At 43.8% G+C, this 17,628-nt stretch overlaps 1 protein-coding gene across 1 annotated transcript in view; it reads right to left on the bottom strand.

Moving 5' to 3' along the window:
* Positions 1–17,628, bottom strand: part of CACNA2D4 (calcium voltage-gated channel auxiliary subunit alpha2delta 4) — a 129,712-nt gene that overhangs the window by 77,976 nt on the left and 34,108 nt on the right. Inside the window, exons 14-22 of the mRNA XM_034063348.1 lie at positions 15,474–15,551; positions 14,298–14,378; positions 11,827–11,901; positions 10,384–10,470; positions 6,827–6,898; positions 2,612–2,673; positions 1,856–1,923; positions 1,672–1,717; positions 292–389 (exon numbers count right to left, since the gene is read on the bottom strand). Of these exons, the coding sequence (XP_033919239.1) occupies positions 292–389; positions 1,672–1,717; positions 1,856–1,923; positions 2,612–2,673; positions 6,827–6,898; positions 10,384–10,470; positions 11,827–11,901; positions 14,298–14,378; positions 15,474–15,551 (667 nt within the window). The remainder of the gene's footprint in view (positions 1–291; positions 390–1,671; positions 1,718–1,855; positions 1,924–2,611; positions 2,674–6,826; positions 6,899–10,383; positions 10,471–11,826; positions 11,902–14,297; positions 14,379–15,473; positions 15,552–17,628) is intronic.

The following is a 17,628-nucleotide window of genomic DNA, read 5'->3' on the forward strand; positions in this document are numbered from 1 at the left end:
CAAGCTCCATTCAAGCCTTTCACCTTTTGGTGTTCCCAGTGCTGAGACCTCCGATGTGGCCAAGTTATGTGACAGCTTTGAAATGGAAAACAATTCCTCTGACAGAGATGAGGAAGTGGATCCTCAGCTCATTTCCACTTGTGAATTAAACTGGGCTTGAGTTCAGTCATGCCTGTGTGAGCAGGTGTCACAAGAGCTTAGTTTGACACCAATCAGTTTGTCACAGTCCCCTCTCCCCCATGGTCAGTACAGGAAAATCCCATCAGGGCCCATTCTGTGCCTGGGACTCACATTCCAGGTCAGGCTCCTCTCCGGTGAGGAATCGGATCACAGCCTCCAGCTGGCTGAGCTTCCGGTGGTCCGGATCAATGTCGGTGATGCAGTAAATCCTGTTGGGGAGTGGAGAAGCAAGGGAAAAGAAAACCCAGTCAGGCAAATGCTCCAGAAAATAATAATGGCAAACAAAAATTCAGGAAGGGACCTTGTGCTGCAGAGATTTCGCTGCTGCTGCATGTTGTTCCCACTCAAAATCTAACAATGTGGCTATATGAGCAATAACAACGTGATGGAGAGACCTGAAAAGCAGAGGGTCGTGTGCAATGTGAGTAAGACCAGACTCGGAGCAGAAAAAGCAAGAGAAAGAAACAAAATATGAGATGAGGAATGATATTGCAGAATGATAGGATAGCAGTAAAAGCTGTCCCAAAGGGACAGAGCTGAGGAGCCTCAGGACACAGTTTGGGGAGAAGCAGTATTAGAAATGCTCTGTATTATAAAAACATTCTTCTAATCCTGCTTTCAATTTTGACTGCTTCATTATCAGGACAAGGGAGGGTAAGGGGTTATAAGAGAGAATTACAGTTCATAAAGGAGCTGAAAGGAGTGATTTATGAGGGAAGCATAAGAGAAATGAATATGTAAAGTGTGGTAAGATGACACCCCAAGTTAGGAGTAGAAGAAGGAGAAGTCACTGCTTATGTCTCAAATGCGCTGCCTGTGAAACTTGACAGTGTAATGAGAGGTGTGAAGGGCTGTAGGGTTTGTTGAATATAGTTATTTTGGCTTTCATACAGGCTGGGTTCATGTGCTTGAGTGTAACTGAATGTCGGGTTCATGAAAATCCCAAACCTCACAGCAATAAATGGAAAGTGCCATGCTTCACCCTATTTCATATTCAAACCAAGCAAACCCATAAATTATGCTTGCTATTGAAACAGGGGTCATAAATCACCTCCATGTTCACCAGAAATTAGGTCTAGGCTCAGTTCAGAAGAACACCAACCAAAAATAAGCTAGGATTTAAAAAAGCATTTCAATCTCTCACCAAGCTTGCAAAAAAAATTCCTGACAGATCTGACATACTGTAGGTTTTGTGGCACAATTCTGAGCAACACGAGGAGGAATAAAATAGGTCTGAGCACAGAAGACTGAGAATAAATCTCAGGAGATGTTTCTTAGCAGAGGAATGTGCCAGGCCTTGGTGGGATCTCCCAAAGGAAGGGGTCGAACTGAATTGCCTGGAGACAATCAGGTCTTTGCAGGTACAAACCCTGAACAACGCTGCTGTTTCCCTAGGCCACAGAGGGTGTTGAACTCAAACCAAATTCCTGGGAACTTTGCCAAAATCTCCTGACAAAGTCCTCTGTGACTGACAGGATTTCCTCCACTTACCATTCATTCGCTAAAGACAAGTCTGGCTGGAGCAGGTCATGCAAACCTGAAACCAGATAATACATAGAGTATGAAGTTAGGTACCAGACAGACACATACAGGCTGTGAAGGAGAAGTAAAGCAGTGAAGTTCAGAGTAGCTACCTTATCCCTTAGGATAGTGTGGCTGTGTCAGATTAACCTACCTTCTTCCACAGAAGTGTTCCCCAGCAGAATGTACTCCCCATGTCCCCTGGACAGCACAACACCCAGGCTGCGTGCAGGAAGGAAAAAAGAGGGCTTGTCAGCAAGAAGAGGGGTAATCCCTGAACATGACACTGCATTCCCTGCAATTACAACCCTTAAAGACATTAACTTCCTCTACAGCTATTAAAGAAAAGAACATCATCAAAAGAAGATTAAGTGAGATCCAATTTCAGCACGAGGCTAAGGAACCTGTCTATAGAGCTATGAGGCATTTTGGTGACACTCTTTTTTTGCCTAGTGATGTAGGCTCAGGTCAACAATAACATTTCTCAAATTTGTGCTAATTTAAAAACATTTCAGCTGGAGAAAAAAAAATAAGCAAAAATATTTTTGCTTGATTTCTCATGTGATGTTTTATAATTTTCAGTTTATCACAATGTTTTGTTTAGAGCCATACACCAGAACATGAAATATATTCAGTGGAATTGAAAACTGAAGAAGTCTCATTTCTCTGAAATGAAACAACATGCTTCACCTGAGCTATATCTTTTGGACTCTGAACCTCAGATAAATCTAATATACCTTCTGAGATGACCCCAGGGATGTTTTAATGGCTATAGGAACAAAGAAGTCAGTTATTCACACTCCTGTACTTATGACTTGTAGCCAGTTTCATGAAGAAAAGAGACTGATTTGCTGTCCCTGATGGCAGACTTCTGACACCCTGGATTGGTGTCACATGAATCCTTGCTCACCTGAAGGGTGTTCCACTGATGTCCGTAAAGAAATAATCATTGGTGAGGAAAAGAACTCGTTTCTGGAATAAGAACATGAATAAGAAAGTGAGAGAACATCCGACAGACCAAGAGCATAGTGATGATGGGGACCTGGGATGTACATCCCCAAAGCTAGGCAAAAGCAGTTGATTATTACCGACACTTCACATCCTGCTAGGGCTGGCTGGAGGCAGGGGTGAATGTGCAGTATTCAGCCTATTCAGCAATTTGTGACTTTCAGGATCCAGGCAGCCACTCTGTCTTTCCATGCAGGGCTTCGGTTAAACCTTTCTTTGCTCTAGGGCTCCTGCACAGCCTGCAGGAAGGGATGGGGGAAACTGCCCTCCCTCTTGCACCCACTGAGCCAATGTGCTAGGCCCTGCTGCTCTTTTGCTATACAGAGCAACCTTAATGGCTTTGCACATCATCATCATTATCACCCCCAGCAGGAGAGGGTTCAGTGGGGCAGGTAGGAAGGAGAGGTGGGGTTAGAGGAGAGACAGGATGGCAAACCGACCCACAGTGTGGGTGGGCAGCCAAGGCCAACTCTCCCCACTCCTGTAGGAAATGCTGACATTCCTGACATTTGCTTTCATGCTAAACTGGGACAAAAGATTAACGTATTTCAATTTTGTCAGAAAACATCAGTAAAAAAAACCCTGATTTACATTTTCAAATCGGAAAAAAGTGCTGATTTAAATCCAAGCCGGTTTGATTCACTTGAAAATATTTTTCAGACTGATATTTCAACTGAAGACATTTCAGATTATTGAAAGGTGCTTCAGAACTTCAGCTGTTTGCCAGACTGGCCTTTTCCTGTAGGAAAGTGTTGATTTCAGTGGAACTCTTTTCCAACGGAGAAAAGTTTTTGGAAAGTTTCTATCCAACCCTTATGCCAGTATACGAACCCTAATATGCTTAAAATCCCAGCCCCGGTCTGAAAACGAGGTGAGAGGATGTGTGTGGGAGACAGGGAGTGAACACAGAAAACTCAGTGTTCCCCAGGGAAAGTCATGCCTGCTCCACCTTGTTCAAGCTGTGCAGCAGTGGAAGCCAAGCAAGGCACAAAGGGGGAGCCAGCAACAGCTCCACACTGTGCCCCAAGTTTGTGCATGCAGTGGATGGGCTGGTGGGGATGGGGATTTGGTGAGGAAGTGGCAGATGGCTCAGCCACTTCTCTCCCCTTTCTTTCCTGGCAATTGTGTACTGTTGAGCAACAGGGGCTGAGTTTTTTGCTGAGCCTAAGATGTTATGATACTACCAAGGACCATGGCATGGTGGTATTTTGGTGGCTATTGGGAAGGTAAAAGAGGTGTTAAGTCTCCCTTTCCTTTCCAGTCTGATCTAATAGTGGAGGCAGAGAGGTATGCAGAAGGAGACCCAGGAGTGTGGGCTGGTCTCTGGGAGAAAGGATGCAGTGGAAAATGGCCCATGGGTGCCACTACTCTGAGAACCTTTCCTTCAGCAGGGCTTTGTTCTGCTTATCCTTTGTTCCCCTGAGCTGCCCCTCTTCTGCACATGCATCCACACAGCACTTGCACCTTTTGAGAAAGAGGGCAAACCTCTGTTTGGGTGGAACAGAATGGATGGCAAATCCTCCCCAAGAGAGCTGGATGTATCAGCACTTATCCATGGGAAGGAAGAGGAGCAGAGGCATCCTTGAGCTGAGCAGGGCTGAGGATGATCAGGCAGGATTGATACACAACACAGAGCAAGGGAGAAGACAAGGATGTGAGTGTGCTGGCACAGGGATAGGGATAGCTGACTCCCAACACCTGTGGTCTGGGAACACGTGTTTCCAGTTTTGGTATTGTCACCACTATACTAGGCAGCTGGCCCTGGCTAATGTGGTTTGCCACAGCTCTTACACATGTCCTTGCCCTTTTGCTTTCACAGTCGCAACCCTGTGGTACCCTAGTTGCAAGGAAAGGCATTTTTGCTACTAGGTCTAACAACCACTCCTTTTCTTTTGTCCTTATTTTCTCCTCTCATCTCACTCTGCTCTCAGTGTCTCCCTGAGATCAACCTGGGGAACCAGAGTTTATGTAGATGGCAGAATAATTCCTACCCCCTTCACTTGGTCCTTCTCTCTGCCTCATTGTCTCTGTTTCAAGCCTCTGTCAGCACTTTCTTTGTTTCAATGCTGCTCTGCTTCATCAGCTAGCAGAGTACAAGTGAGAATTGCTAAGTTTCACTTCTGGTCCCCACTCCGTGTGTATTCTGATAATGGTGAAACTGTCACATACTCAGCTTTGGTCTCCTATTGTGCTTCATAAAGCTTACAGAACTGCAGAATAAAATGGCTAATACCTCTCAAAAAGGCTACTTTTCATTATCTTTTTTTTCCCTGGGTAGGGGAGCAAAAAGATGTCCCTAAAATACTGAACTTAAAAAGGTATCTTTAGATGACTCATAATAAATGCTATTGAGGGTACACAGAGACAGAGAAAGAGGTTAAGCTAGCAAAATAAGCAATCTAGACTTACAAAGAATAGATCTTGCTGGAAAACCATGATTGCTTTTCTGACAAAATAACAAAGGTAATAGATGAATAGGTGAAGTGAATAAAGGACGTGCAATGTATCTGGGTTTATATAAAGCACTTGAAACAGCTTCTCATTAAATTTCACTCTGAAGAATCTGTTAAAGTGGGCTTAAATAAGATGTGGAGTGAGAACCAGCTGCAGCAACATAAACAAAAAGAAAGCAAACAACAGGGAAAAAGATCTAATGAGAGGAACAGACAGACTGTCTTAGGAGCCTTTATGTACAGTATCTGTAAGACAAAGTAAAACAGTACTTCTCTGTCTACTAAGACAAAAAAAATCTCAATGACCCTAAAAATTAGACAGATTAGACAAAACAGAGGAGTGGGGTTCACATGGAAAAATGGCAACTGGAAAAAATAGCTAAGAAGCCTGGAAACCAAGGCAGATGTTTCCATGCAGCTGTAGAAGGGATAAAAATATTGAAGGGACAAAAGAAAGGAGATCTGGTGCTCCCTGTTCAGAAATGCCTATTGCAGAGAACAGAGGCTCTCTGCAATAGCAACAGGGAGCAACAGGGAAACAGTACTCAAATAATTCAGCCCTGGTACCTGTGTACCAGAAATAGTACAAGAGACAAAGGGAATAAAAATAATTGCTGAACTGCTTGGACTGAAAAGTGTGCAAGTATTTCAAATGCCGATGCTGGCAATCCCCAGGAGAGGAAGGGCAAAGCCATTGACAGGTACCTGATAGTTGCAAACACTAGAAATAAGAGAATTTAGTTACAAGCTGCAGCAGCACAACTGTTCAGAGGAAACAGGGTGGTGCCTTCATTAAGAAATGGCACCATTTCAGCAGTGGCTGTGAGCAGTTGGTTTAATTGGAATTGGTGTTGACTGTAGCTGAGCATGGGAGCAGTTCAGCCAGTCTGATCGCCAAAAAAAAATACTGTTCTCTGTAAGGGATGGAAAGTTTTCCTGAAATATGGAAGACTTCTGGGCAGTGTAACTTACAAGACTCTGGAATACTTCCTAACAGGAAATGATGAAAGCCAAAATCTTTAGGAGAGTTAAATAAGCCTGAATGAAAAAGTACCAGTGAATGTAAATGTACAAGATAATTTTGCACTGATTCCAAAGGAAGATGTATAACCCTACATAAGAGCTGGTAGGGAACGTTCAAAAGTCTCCATTTCACTAGGACTTTTCATAAAACATCTGTAAATATTTGCATAGAAATTGAATCCTCGACCTGGATAGAGGAAATCACATTCTAACAGGGTGAGGGACAAAGTTTTCATGAGTGTTTTTGGGTAGGGAAAGGGAGTTACAGAATAGCCTCTGAACCTCTAATCTGTCTAGGTCAGCTCAGCATAGTCTTCCCCAGTCTAAACTCTTGAAGAACTCTGATTCATTTCACAGCCCTATAAACAATTAACAACATGCTTTTTGGCTTTGCCTGGACAAAGAAGGGATCTGTGAGGCATTTCCAATACCTCCGTATGAGCAGAATGTTGATAGGTATAAAAAGCACTTCTAACGATGCTCTAGTTTATGTCTTCAGCACATGTGTTATGTATATGGTGAAACAATAAAATCTTCACACTCAGAAATGCTGAGCATTAAAACCACATCCTTTGCGGTACTTCAGCATCCATTTCCCATCCCCTCCCTCGTGTGACCTGAGCAGAAGTATAATGTCTTACCCCTTTATCCACAGGGACCTTCACATCCATAGAGAGGTAACCTGTTTCCCCATTGATCATGGCAGTTCTCAGCTGCAGAGGTGAGCAAGCGTTAGTGTCTCCAAGCAGGACAAGAATTAATAGAGCTTGCCATTAACATACAGGGTCTGTCAGAAAAGAGCGATTGTGCCCCCCGCTCCCCCCAGGTTTTGCTTCTTTTAAACTGGAAACCTGCTCTCAGTAGTCAGGATCCTTGTTCCGTCAGGCTGATAAGTGACACAGAATAATGATGGTTTATACTGAAAGCTTGTTGATATGTCTTTTCAGTGAAAAGAAAGGATCTGGAAGGTATGAAATTGCCAGTCCAAGTTTCAGACTTCACAGTTTGGCAGCCAGAAAGTCATTAGCATGGTGCTTTGGAAGCCTGGAAGCGGAGGCAACTGAGAAACCCAGTAACTCCCCCAGCCTGATTCCAAAGCTCTTTGACATTTTTTTAAACTGATTTATAAATTGTAGGCTGTATTCAGCACCACTTCTGAAGTGCAGCAGCGCAGCTGTTTAAGACAGCAAACCAAGACTGTATGATAGCAGGGTAGGCAGTGAGAAGACCACTTTATTCGATCCAGGTTCCAAAGGCAAAATCTATTTTTCACAGTTACTTCCAGCCTCTTGCAAGAAAGAGCCAGGGAATTTTTCCACTAGTACAGAGGCTTTGACTTCAGGTCTGGCCTGCCAGAGCATATCAACCTACTGCTTCAGCCTGGATAGAAAAAAAGGTGGGAAGTAACTTATTCATTCACACAAATTGCTTCCTTACTTCCAGAGACAAGCCTCCATTCAGGTGCTGGCCAGTCTCAACTGCATTTGCTTTACAAGGCCACAGTTTTGTTTATTATGGCTGTTTGATGTGGGTTATTTACGGACCTAGAATATAAAGCTTGTGTTCCCCAAGGCCCATGTCTTGGAAATTAAAACACTGACTGGTACTATTACTCCTTTCTGGCTAAGAATATTTGACCTCCTGCCAGAGCCACAGCATACTCTCTGTTCAGGTCTGACAGCCTGCAGCATTTGCTACGGGTTTTGGGTTTATTCCAGATACTGGTTTCATCCATATCTTATTATTATTAGGCATTTTTCCCCTTTAAGGCAGTGGGAGAGTAAATGAGTTGCTATGTGGGATCTGCCTGGATCTCCTCAGCTCCAGCTACTCTGCAGGCAGGCTCCTGGTGCTGTGTGCAGCCCTCAGGTGATGGTAGCTGTAAATTGGCATCACAGTCCAGGCTTGCTTTGTCTTCCTCATCAGCTTTTCCAGGAGTGAGAAGTCAATTACAATCCTGATGTCTGTGAGCACCCATAATGCTCAATCCTTTTCAGGGAGGACACTTCTGGCAACAGCTGTCCTCCACTTGGAAAAGTGTGTAGCAGAGTTTGGATAGAGGGGAGCTCTGGTGGATGCTGAAGCACTCATTCCTGACACTCCAAACAGCAAACTCTCCTGCCCCGGGGCAATGAGTCTCTGCTGTGCCCATCACTGGTAATGAGTTCTGCAGACTCCTTTCCCCTATCTGCTTGTGTGGCTTCAAACCAGCACAGATATACAGTTTAACTGAGGGGTTCTCACAATATCTATGTGTTTTGCCACTTGGTTTCAACATCATTCCAAACTAACTTCTTCAGTGGTTCTGTAAAAACTGAAGAAAAGGTGTTTGGGTGACAGCTTCTAGACTGCTGTGAGGACCTCTTGATTCTTCCCTTTTCCCCTCACACTGAGGGGAACACTATGTTGTTATACAAGCAATCCAAAACTTCCTTGCTGCCTAGCTGCAGCTAGTACTATTGTGCATCAACTGGTATTTTCCAGACAGTGCCATCTTCCCTCTCCTACATTTCTTTTTAGCAGCTGGTCTGTATTACACATCATTAGCACTTGGGCATATTTTTCGAGTCTGAATTTGTTGCTTATCAGTGTTGCCGAGATTATACTGCAACTGATGTTGAGTCTGTCATTGATCTAATACCATAGCTGCAAATATGGGTGTTGAAATGTTGGCAGCTCTCTGCTGCAGTGGGTGTATCTTGAGAGTCTCTAGACTTGCTGAAGTCACACTGCAGATACCGCTTGCGTCACTGGATGTCTGTGTAGCCTCAGTGGCTGCATAGCCTTTCTGCTGGAAAGGGTTAGGCAATACAGGAATACAAAGTGGCTTTGTTTTTCATGCCTCTCTTGACTTTTTTTTTCCATTGGATAGTTTTACTCGGATTGCCTACAGACAGAAACCTGACACTTTGCGTCGTATTTGCATCAGGTATCAGAGCTACTTGGTCAGACAGGAGCCTGATAACTAATTGAATATGACAGCAAACTTCTCTCCAGTTTCCTGGATTATTATTTCTGTGTGTGTGTAAAATAGCAAACTGTAAAGAAGTTCAGCTCTAAAAACTGCTCAAGTAAGAGAGATAACTACATTAGGAGCAGAGCTTCAAAGATAACAGTGAAGCCACACAAACCCATTGGCAACCTGCATCTTGGTGGTTCCACTGCACATAAAGCTTATTTTTATCTTGCTTTCCATGTTTCACACCCAGTTCTGGTGTTTCCTTTCTTAGTTTGCCACTCTCCCACTTCCCAAGTTCTGCTGCTGTGACCCTTTGTACTTGGCCTGCACTAGTGCCAGCAGCTACTTTGATCCTCTTGCAGGGCAGTTCATTTGTCCTACCTGTTTAAGTGGATATCTATAGTATCAGATCCGTTTATCTTGGCAGTTTCCTCTGTAATCCAGAAGCATGTGTCCCACAGCTAATTCTATCTTACTCCACATTCAGTTCTTATCTTAGCAACTTAATATCTATTCTCTCCTAATTCTCCTGAGCAGAAGAAAACCAGCCGCAGAGGAACCGATCTACCTTCTCATTAAATGTGGCAATGTGCAGCTGTTAATGTGATTGCTGTTTCTTGTTTATCCCTTTTTAACAATTTTGCTCAAAAGACAGTAAAAGTGGTATTTTCTGATCTTTTTCCATCTGGTCAGCTACTGTTTTCAGTGTGTCTACACCTGTGCAATAGAAACTGTTTTTTCTCAAGTGTCTAAGTCCCTTATCCTCTTTGTCTATTATTAGTAATGGCTACAAGCTTTAGTCTTTTTCTGAATGTCCTTTTTTCCTTGTGTTGCAGATCTCATTACTTGAGTGGCTTCATCTATATCTCACATACTACATGTCAGATAACATCATGGGAGACTGCCATACTCCTAAATTACCTTGGTTTTACATGAAGGCAGCATTTGGGCCATATGTAGAGTGGCTCCTTGGAACAGTGTGTATATGACCCTGCATAGTGCTTCCTTCCTCCTGCCAGTGCTTCCCCCTCCCTGATCCATGAGAAGTAAAGCTCATACTGGGAAGGAAGACAGACACTTTGTAGAGGAGCATCATCTGTGTCCCTTTGTAGTAGGAGCCAGTCAGGCACTGAAAAAAACATGAGTGCCTGCTGTTCCCCTGCTCCTTCCATACAGGCACACAAAGTAACAGAAAGAAAGAGCTGGAAAACCAGGCTAGATTCTCTTTCTGATACTCACTATTTCATCACGGTCTTCCCATTCCACTTCTGAGAGATCTACACTGTTGTAGTTTGGCTTAGGCTTCAGTTTCTTTCCTTCTTTATACTGGTGTTCATTAAAAAAAGAAAAGAGGAAAAAAAAAAGCCAAGTAAGAGTCTAGGTAAGTTCCTAAACTAACCTTTAAAGAATTGAGATGTAATTTGAAAAACAGAGGTGTTTCATTTGTTCTCTGACTAGGAAGGCAGCTTTTGGGTGCAAGTGCCTTCTTGGTCCCATGCCATGTACTTCTTTATGTGGGTGCTGGAGGGGTAGAAGAGTTGATGTGGGAGAGGCTGATCCAGGAACAAGGGACAGTCAGGAACACAGGCAAACTTGGAAGTAAAGGCAGACCCTTCTTTGTGAGAATATTCTTCTAAACAGATCAGCACAATACACTTTTCTCCAGGGAATATTTTTTTCCATACAGCTAAGAGTGTAATCCCATTAACACTAATAATAACCAGCAGGAGATCTTTTCTGATGGGAATTGGGCTTTGACTCCACTGACACAAAGGTAGGCTTTTCACCTAGGGCTAACACATGCAAGAGAGCTATTTCTCTGTAATCTAGGAGAAGGAAAAGATGTGAAGCAGACTAAGAGAGGCCAATTTCAGGTGGAGGATAAAGCAGTGCCCATGCCTTGCCCCATCCTGAAAACACTATGCGTCCCTTCACGTACTGAAATAACTACTGGTGCCTGTGGTCTTCCTGTGCAAAGCTTCCTTTTTGAAGATAGCTACCATGAGCCCACCAAGGCAAAAGGAAGCTTGGAGCTGCATGAAGGTGAATTTGTGATGACAGGCATGTATATGAAATGTGAAATCATTGCATGCTTAGGTATCTGGGTAATGGGGGCAGCTGTGTACTTGCAGGCACATGTGCAGCCTGGAGCTCCAGGTGGCACCACAAGGGAGAAATACTGTCCTTGTGTCCACTCTCTCAAGTCCTCAAAGATCAGAGGATCTTTGCAGCCTACTGGTCTCTCAGTTGTATCTGACTTATCATGGTCCTAAGATCTGTGGACCTTGCTATCCTCAGATTCCCAAACTATCCACACTACAGCTGTTGGGTAGCTTTTACTAGGGTGCTACTCATCCCAAATCTTCTTGTAGAAGATATTCCCAGCAGTGAAACCTTGCATTGATGCAGATACATGTGCACCCATAGTACAGCAAGCACACACAAACAGAGCTCTCACATGCAAGGGAACAGACAAGCAGGGTACTTTATACTTCATACACATCTGTCCAAATACATATTTTTGTATGTGGAATTGATTTCTCTGTCCCTCATGCTCCTGGGTGCCTATATATCAGAGCCTGGTAGCCTCCACAGCTCAGTAAAATACAAGAAATCAGGAGGATCCCTAAAAGCTGCTGTTTCCAAGTAAGCAAAGGTTCTCAAATTCACAGCTGTACATACCAAAGGACGGAGGTCTGGATGTGAAAGGATGTACCCGTTGTTGGTGTTCAGAAAGGCGTATCCATGGACACCCAGCTGGAGAAAGAAGTGTTACAATAATTAGTGTTTTAGCTATGAACACTGCTGTGTAATGGGTGCCACTGATGCGCTGGCACCACAAGGATTCAGAAATATTTCCCTTTTTTAAGGTATCGACTGGCAGAAAACAAGGTCCATCCCAAACCATTTGTCTCCAGGTCTTTGTCTGCTCTGTCTGAGCAGGCTGACTATGATGGGATGCACAAAAGGATGGGCAGGTAGCTGATCTGTGTACACATTCAGAAAAAGATGCCCTCCTAGAGTATGATTGTCCTCGTGGACAATTGCCATCCAGAGGCAGAATAAGCTCTCCACAGCAGGCACAGCAGTGCTGCACATAAAGTGGGCAAGGATGGGGAATGTTGTAAACAGTCCAGAAATTGTGGTGACAGGTCTGTATGCCAGTCACTACCTATGCAGAGCAGTTAGTGATCAAATGAGTATTAATCTCACAGATGGCTTCCCTGGAAACCCGGTCAGTCTTCAGAGAAGCTTTGCATTATGTTTCAGTGTTGGCAAGACCAGACCCAGCCTAGGCCAATTATATAACCCTGTAGTTTTAAAATGTGTTTTAAGGAATAGCAGAAGCTAACAAGAGCAGGCACTGGTTTACCTGATCTGGAAGAGATTTTGAGAGAGCAATTACTCAGATCAAGCCCATATATAATACAAATTCCAGCTAAACCCCAGGTTGCTAAAATCCTGCTGATAGCCTGTGCTTGCCAAAACAAGAGGGGCCTCCAGGAAAACAAGAATGGCTAAGGTTTCTGTCTTAAAAAAATTTGCAAATTTATATTGCTATACAGACGATCCTGCAGGGATAAGAGTTGGGAAGTGGGGAGGCAAGTCATTTACAATCCGTCTGTGCTCTTTTGGAGGGAATGAATTCTGTGTTTCACACACCCCAGATCAAAACTTTGGACTATATCTACGTGAAACAGTTTTTGCAGAGCACATGGAGCTCAGCTCAGCATGGCAGGAGTGAAACCAAGGCATTGAAACAGGACTACAGCAAACTTCCTTGTTGGCCTGTTAAAGCTGGAATTTCCCAGCCCAGTAAGCATGATCATAAATGCACAATCTCTCAAGGGCTTTGGAGCTGGTCCTTTGTAATTCATATGCCAGGGGATTAAATTGAGGATCCTAGGTTTCCAAACTGGTCTGGAGTTGGAAGAGGTTTGGGGAAGTCGCTTCCTGCCTCTGATGTAAGGACATCCTTCGGATAATTTTCCCTCCTTCCCTGCCACTGCTTGGAGGGAAGAGCAGTGTCCTTCCTTGTCCCTGAAGAAAGATTTTTGTGACACATAGCCTTTGAGTGACATGGTGGGAGTAGATGGTCTTACAGAGAAAATAAACATCTATAAAAATTGAAACTCATAGATAAGGTTTCCTTAGACCCAAACGAACCAGCTTTTGGCACTGAGTGTATGCACTCCACCACATAGTTCCTGGGTTGCCTGAAGGATTGTTTCCTGTAGCTGCATATGAATGGTCTGCCCTGCATCCATGTCTGGAAGCACCACACAGATTCATGGCCTCTGACAGCATTTTCAGTTCTGTGAGTCTTCAGCAGTTAGATTTTGGACAACTGCCTGATTGGTGGCAGTTGTCTGGTAGGTACTAGAGAGAAACTGAAAACTGGAAATGATGGCTCAAATTCCCTGATGTCATGGTGGTTCTCAGATGTGCTTTACTGTCTCCTGGTGTGCAGACTGATTGAACAAAAGGTTACTGCACAGACATTAATTACAGCAGAAACCAACTAAACTGCAGCTTGGGGTGTGTGTGTGTGTGGGAGGAGGGCTCCTATGGATGAACGTACTATTGTTACATATACTGAACATAGAGCTAATGGAAAGTTGTTGGACTAACAATTCTGGAGAATGAGAGCCAACTTCCTGTGCACTCTCCTGCCAAGAAATCTTCATGCTGATCTGGAGAAAGGAACCTCTGGGCATGGCAGAAAATTTGGCTCTCTGCAGTCCATTCAGTCCTCAGTTTTTCTGCTAAGTGAAACTAGTTTAATTCTTGCCAGCTGGTGTGGCAGCTTTTGTGCACTGAGAACTGGATATAAAACTTTGATTCTTCTGAGGTAGGCTCTCAGGTCTGTATCAATGCCAAGGTTAGTGACCATAGAGATGAAACATTCCATGATGTGTTACCAGTCTACTGGATCATCCAGTACTTGTGTTTCTGAAGCAGCATAAGAGCTTCTAATAGTGAATGATTTCCCATGTGGTATATAGAAATCACACATCATCACATCCAACATCTCTTGCTTCACACTTACAGTTCTTCCTACAGGCAGAGGAATGATTTTTCAGTCATGCCCGTGGAAGAATGACTGGTGACTTTGTTGTGCAAAATAGCAGATCACTTTATCTCAGTCTTACCTTATACCGCGGAGCAAGTTTTAACAACTCCCTCAGTGGTACATCGGAGCCCACCACACCCAGGAGGATGCCATGAGATCGCTTAAAACACAAAGGAGAATCCGTTTTCAGAAGAAAGACCTGGGTAGTTTTCTACCTGCGTACACATTATTGTGTTCCTATGAGTCTCTTCTGTATCCTCTCCAGGCCTGTGTAAATAGGTTAACTGAAAACCAACTAACATACTTTAAAAAAGTCTAAAGAGCTTGCTCCAGTTTTTATGAAAAGGAGTATTTCTCCCAGCACTAGTCAGCATCTTTAACTATGGCTCAGAAGGAGCATAAAATCACTGAAAACAAGTTTTGAGGGAAAACCCCTCAGTTTCAGTATATGTAAATATACGATAAGGACAAAGCAATCACACAAAACAACATGGATAGGTTGAGAGATCAGTTCAATTAAACCAAATGCCAAATACGGAACTGTTAACCTAGGAAAAAGGAATGTCCCATGAAATGGGGAACTGGTTGTTTAATAAGTGTTTGGAGAACACGATGGGGAAATAGCACACAGGATCTCACTGCAGTTCTGTGCTAATACAGGTTAAGGCCAGCCTCAGGTGGAGAAGGCAGACAATTGTTTTTAGGGCCAGGAGAAGATACAAAAGAACACAGGCTTTTTAATCTGCAGAGAAAGTCATTATGGCAGGAAGGTGAGACCAGACAAATTGGAAGTGGAATTTAGACACCAGTTTTTATTGCAGAGTGAGAAATCACAATAGAGAGGTCAGGGCTGGATGCCTTCCTTCAATGATGCTTTTGCCAAACACAGGTTATTCGGCTCATGAAAAGCCATCTGTATGAAATGTAAAGGTCTGCAGTAAAAAGCACAGACTAGGCAAGGTAATGATCTCTTCCAGCCTGAAAGTTTACGGATTTGTGAACTAGGCTCAGTTTGAAAATGGAAGGGATAAAATAGGGGAAATATAATGTTCAAGGGGTATTTTGAAAAGAAAGTATTCAAACTACCGATTTTATCAGATAAATTGTCAGCTGCCCTTCCTGCCAGAGGTCTACCACAGTCTGTAATGGCTGGCTGTTCTTTCAGAGACCCATTGGCTTTAAAACCTTACAAAGGTCTGCTGTATCCTTTTCATCTTTGCTGGCGGAAGGAGGGGGAAGCCTGTGTTGCACTCACCGTCTCGTTCTTTTTGCTGAAGACTGGCATAGCCACTGTTGTCATGAGCAACAGACTTTGAGCCTGAGATGCAAACAGCTGCCACAGAAGAACGAGCCATGTGTTAGCAAATGCAGTACCACAGATAACCTGAATGAAAGGCACTGGAATTCCCAAAGACCCCTGATGTTGATTACAAGTAGCCACCACCCACACCCCTCTAAAAACAGATGACAGCACTTCTCAATGTATCCAAGAGGACTGTGGGATGGATGCCTGCTCGTGAGGGGTGATGATGATGGGATGAATGCCAATGAAGTGTGCTGAAGCAAGAAAAATTAAAGAGCTGCTACAAAAACCTGCAGAAGTGGTGGCACATTTTATACCCACCACGCGTTAGGAGGGTAGACATGAGCACTTATACAACAAGTGTAAAAAACACCAAAACAAGGAGTACAGGATAGAAAAAAGCAACAAAAATATGAGCAAAATCACAAACAAGATGTCATCTATATTGCAAACACATAAATACTACAAACGAGAAACACCAAATGCAAATATTTAAAGGGCACAAATACACACAGGGCCTGCTTATATATACTTGTTACTTAACCATCTAAGCTTAGGAAAAACAGAAACAAATTATGATCCAAACAGATCATGGTGAGCTATCTCTACAGGGGATACTGGACGTGGACATGTAATGGGGAATAGATATTCTCAGTTCTGCAGAAGACAGATGCTCTAAAAGCACACATGAAAGGAGGTAAAAAAGGCAAGACACACGTGAAGAAATCTCCCAAACATGCCTAGCTATCAGAAGAACCCAATCACTCAAAGCTAGTAGCATCTCCCCTTCATCTCTTACTTGATCTGGTAAGTAGTAACGCAAGAAATTGCCTTCTGTCTCCATTATTATACATGCTAGGAACCATAACAGAGCGAGTCAATCATCTATAAGTCACATGGAGACTTGAGCTTGGTATCTTGAATTACTGGTCTGGATAATTCTTTGTGGAAACTTTCCGTTCACGGCAACACTCACACTAACACACAGCAAGTAAACTTCTCCAGCACTTAGTGGATATTTGGAGAAAGAGATATAGTGAACTAAGCTACTGCACAACACAGACACCCCTACCTACTCTCAACCAACAGCACAAGCACAGCTCTCCAGTACATCCATCATTTCCTCTCCTCTTCTTGTGAGTGTAAAAGGACTCCTCCAGTGCTGCAGCCCCCACCCCCCTCCAGATGTACAGGCCAGCTGTGGCTGTGAACACTGGCACGAGGGAAACGGCACGCTCACAAAACACAGGGGTGCAGTTACCTCCTCAGACTGTGGCAGCTAGTGAGAGACATGGACGAACAGATGAATGAGTACATGAATGGAGGGGTGAATCAAAGATGGGAGAGGCTGGGGCAGAGGAATAACATAGCAAAACAAGCAGCAAGAGAAGAGATGCAGCAAGAAAAGAAATGCAACAGACAAGTCCCTGTGGCTGCCTTGGGATGTGTGACACCACACACTGGTGCGAGGGGTGGCATGCCTGCTGATAAAATAAACTTGCTGGGTTTAGCAGCATTTCTGGAGGTTTTGCTTTGCACACTCAAGTACCATGTCCTCAGCTCTCACCTGGCACAGCTCCTGCAGTGGGAGACATTCCCTCATCACCCTCACTGAGCTAATGGGCCATGGCTGGAGCTTTAGTGGTCAGACACAGCACAGAGGTGGGGGATGCACAGCCGCAAAATAAGAATTATAACTTTTGCAATGTAAAAAGGCCTGGAGACAGAGGCTGAGGAGCATCTATCTGGGAAAGTGCAGGGGAAGGCTCCTTCAGTGAAGGTTTACTCCTTTGTCCTTCCCTTCACTCTTTTAAATTTCCAAGCTGCCTTGGCAACACAACACTATAATAGCACTTGCTCGTGGTCCAAATGTCTTCACATATGGCAGGGCTGAGACAAAGCAATGGGTATTGGGAGTGCTGACTGTCTGGTCCTTTGCCATGTGTCCTTTACTCACCGGGCTGAGTACAGGGCCACTGCAGCTAGCTCAAGGAAGGGAAGAGTGAGCCTGCTTCCCAAACTAAGATCTGTATCTTTGAGTGGCAACCAGTATACATTTAGCTACTGGGCTGGAGGAAATAAGTCTCTGTGACCCATATCCTGAGCT

This window comes from Melopsittacus undulatus, chromosome 5, assembly GCF_012275295.1.
Source record: "Melopsittacus undulatus isolate bMelUnd1 chromosome 5, bMelUnd1.mat.Z, whole genome shotgun sequence".
NCBI lineage: Eukaryota > Metazoa > Chordata > Aves > Psittaciformes > Psittaculidae > Melopsittacus > Melopsittacus undulatus.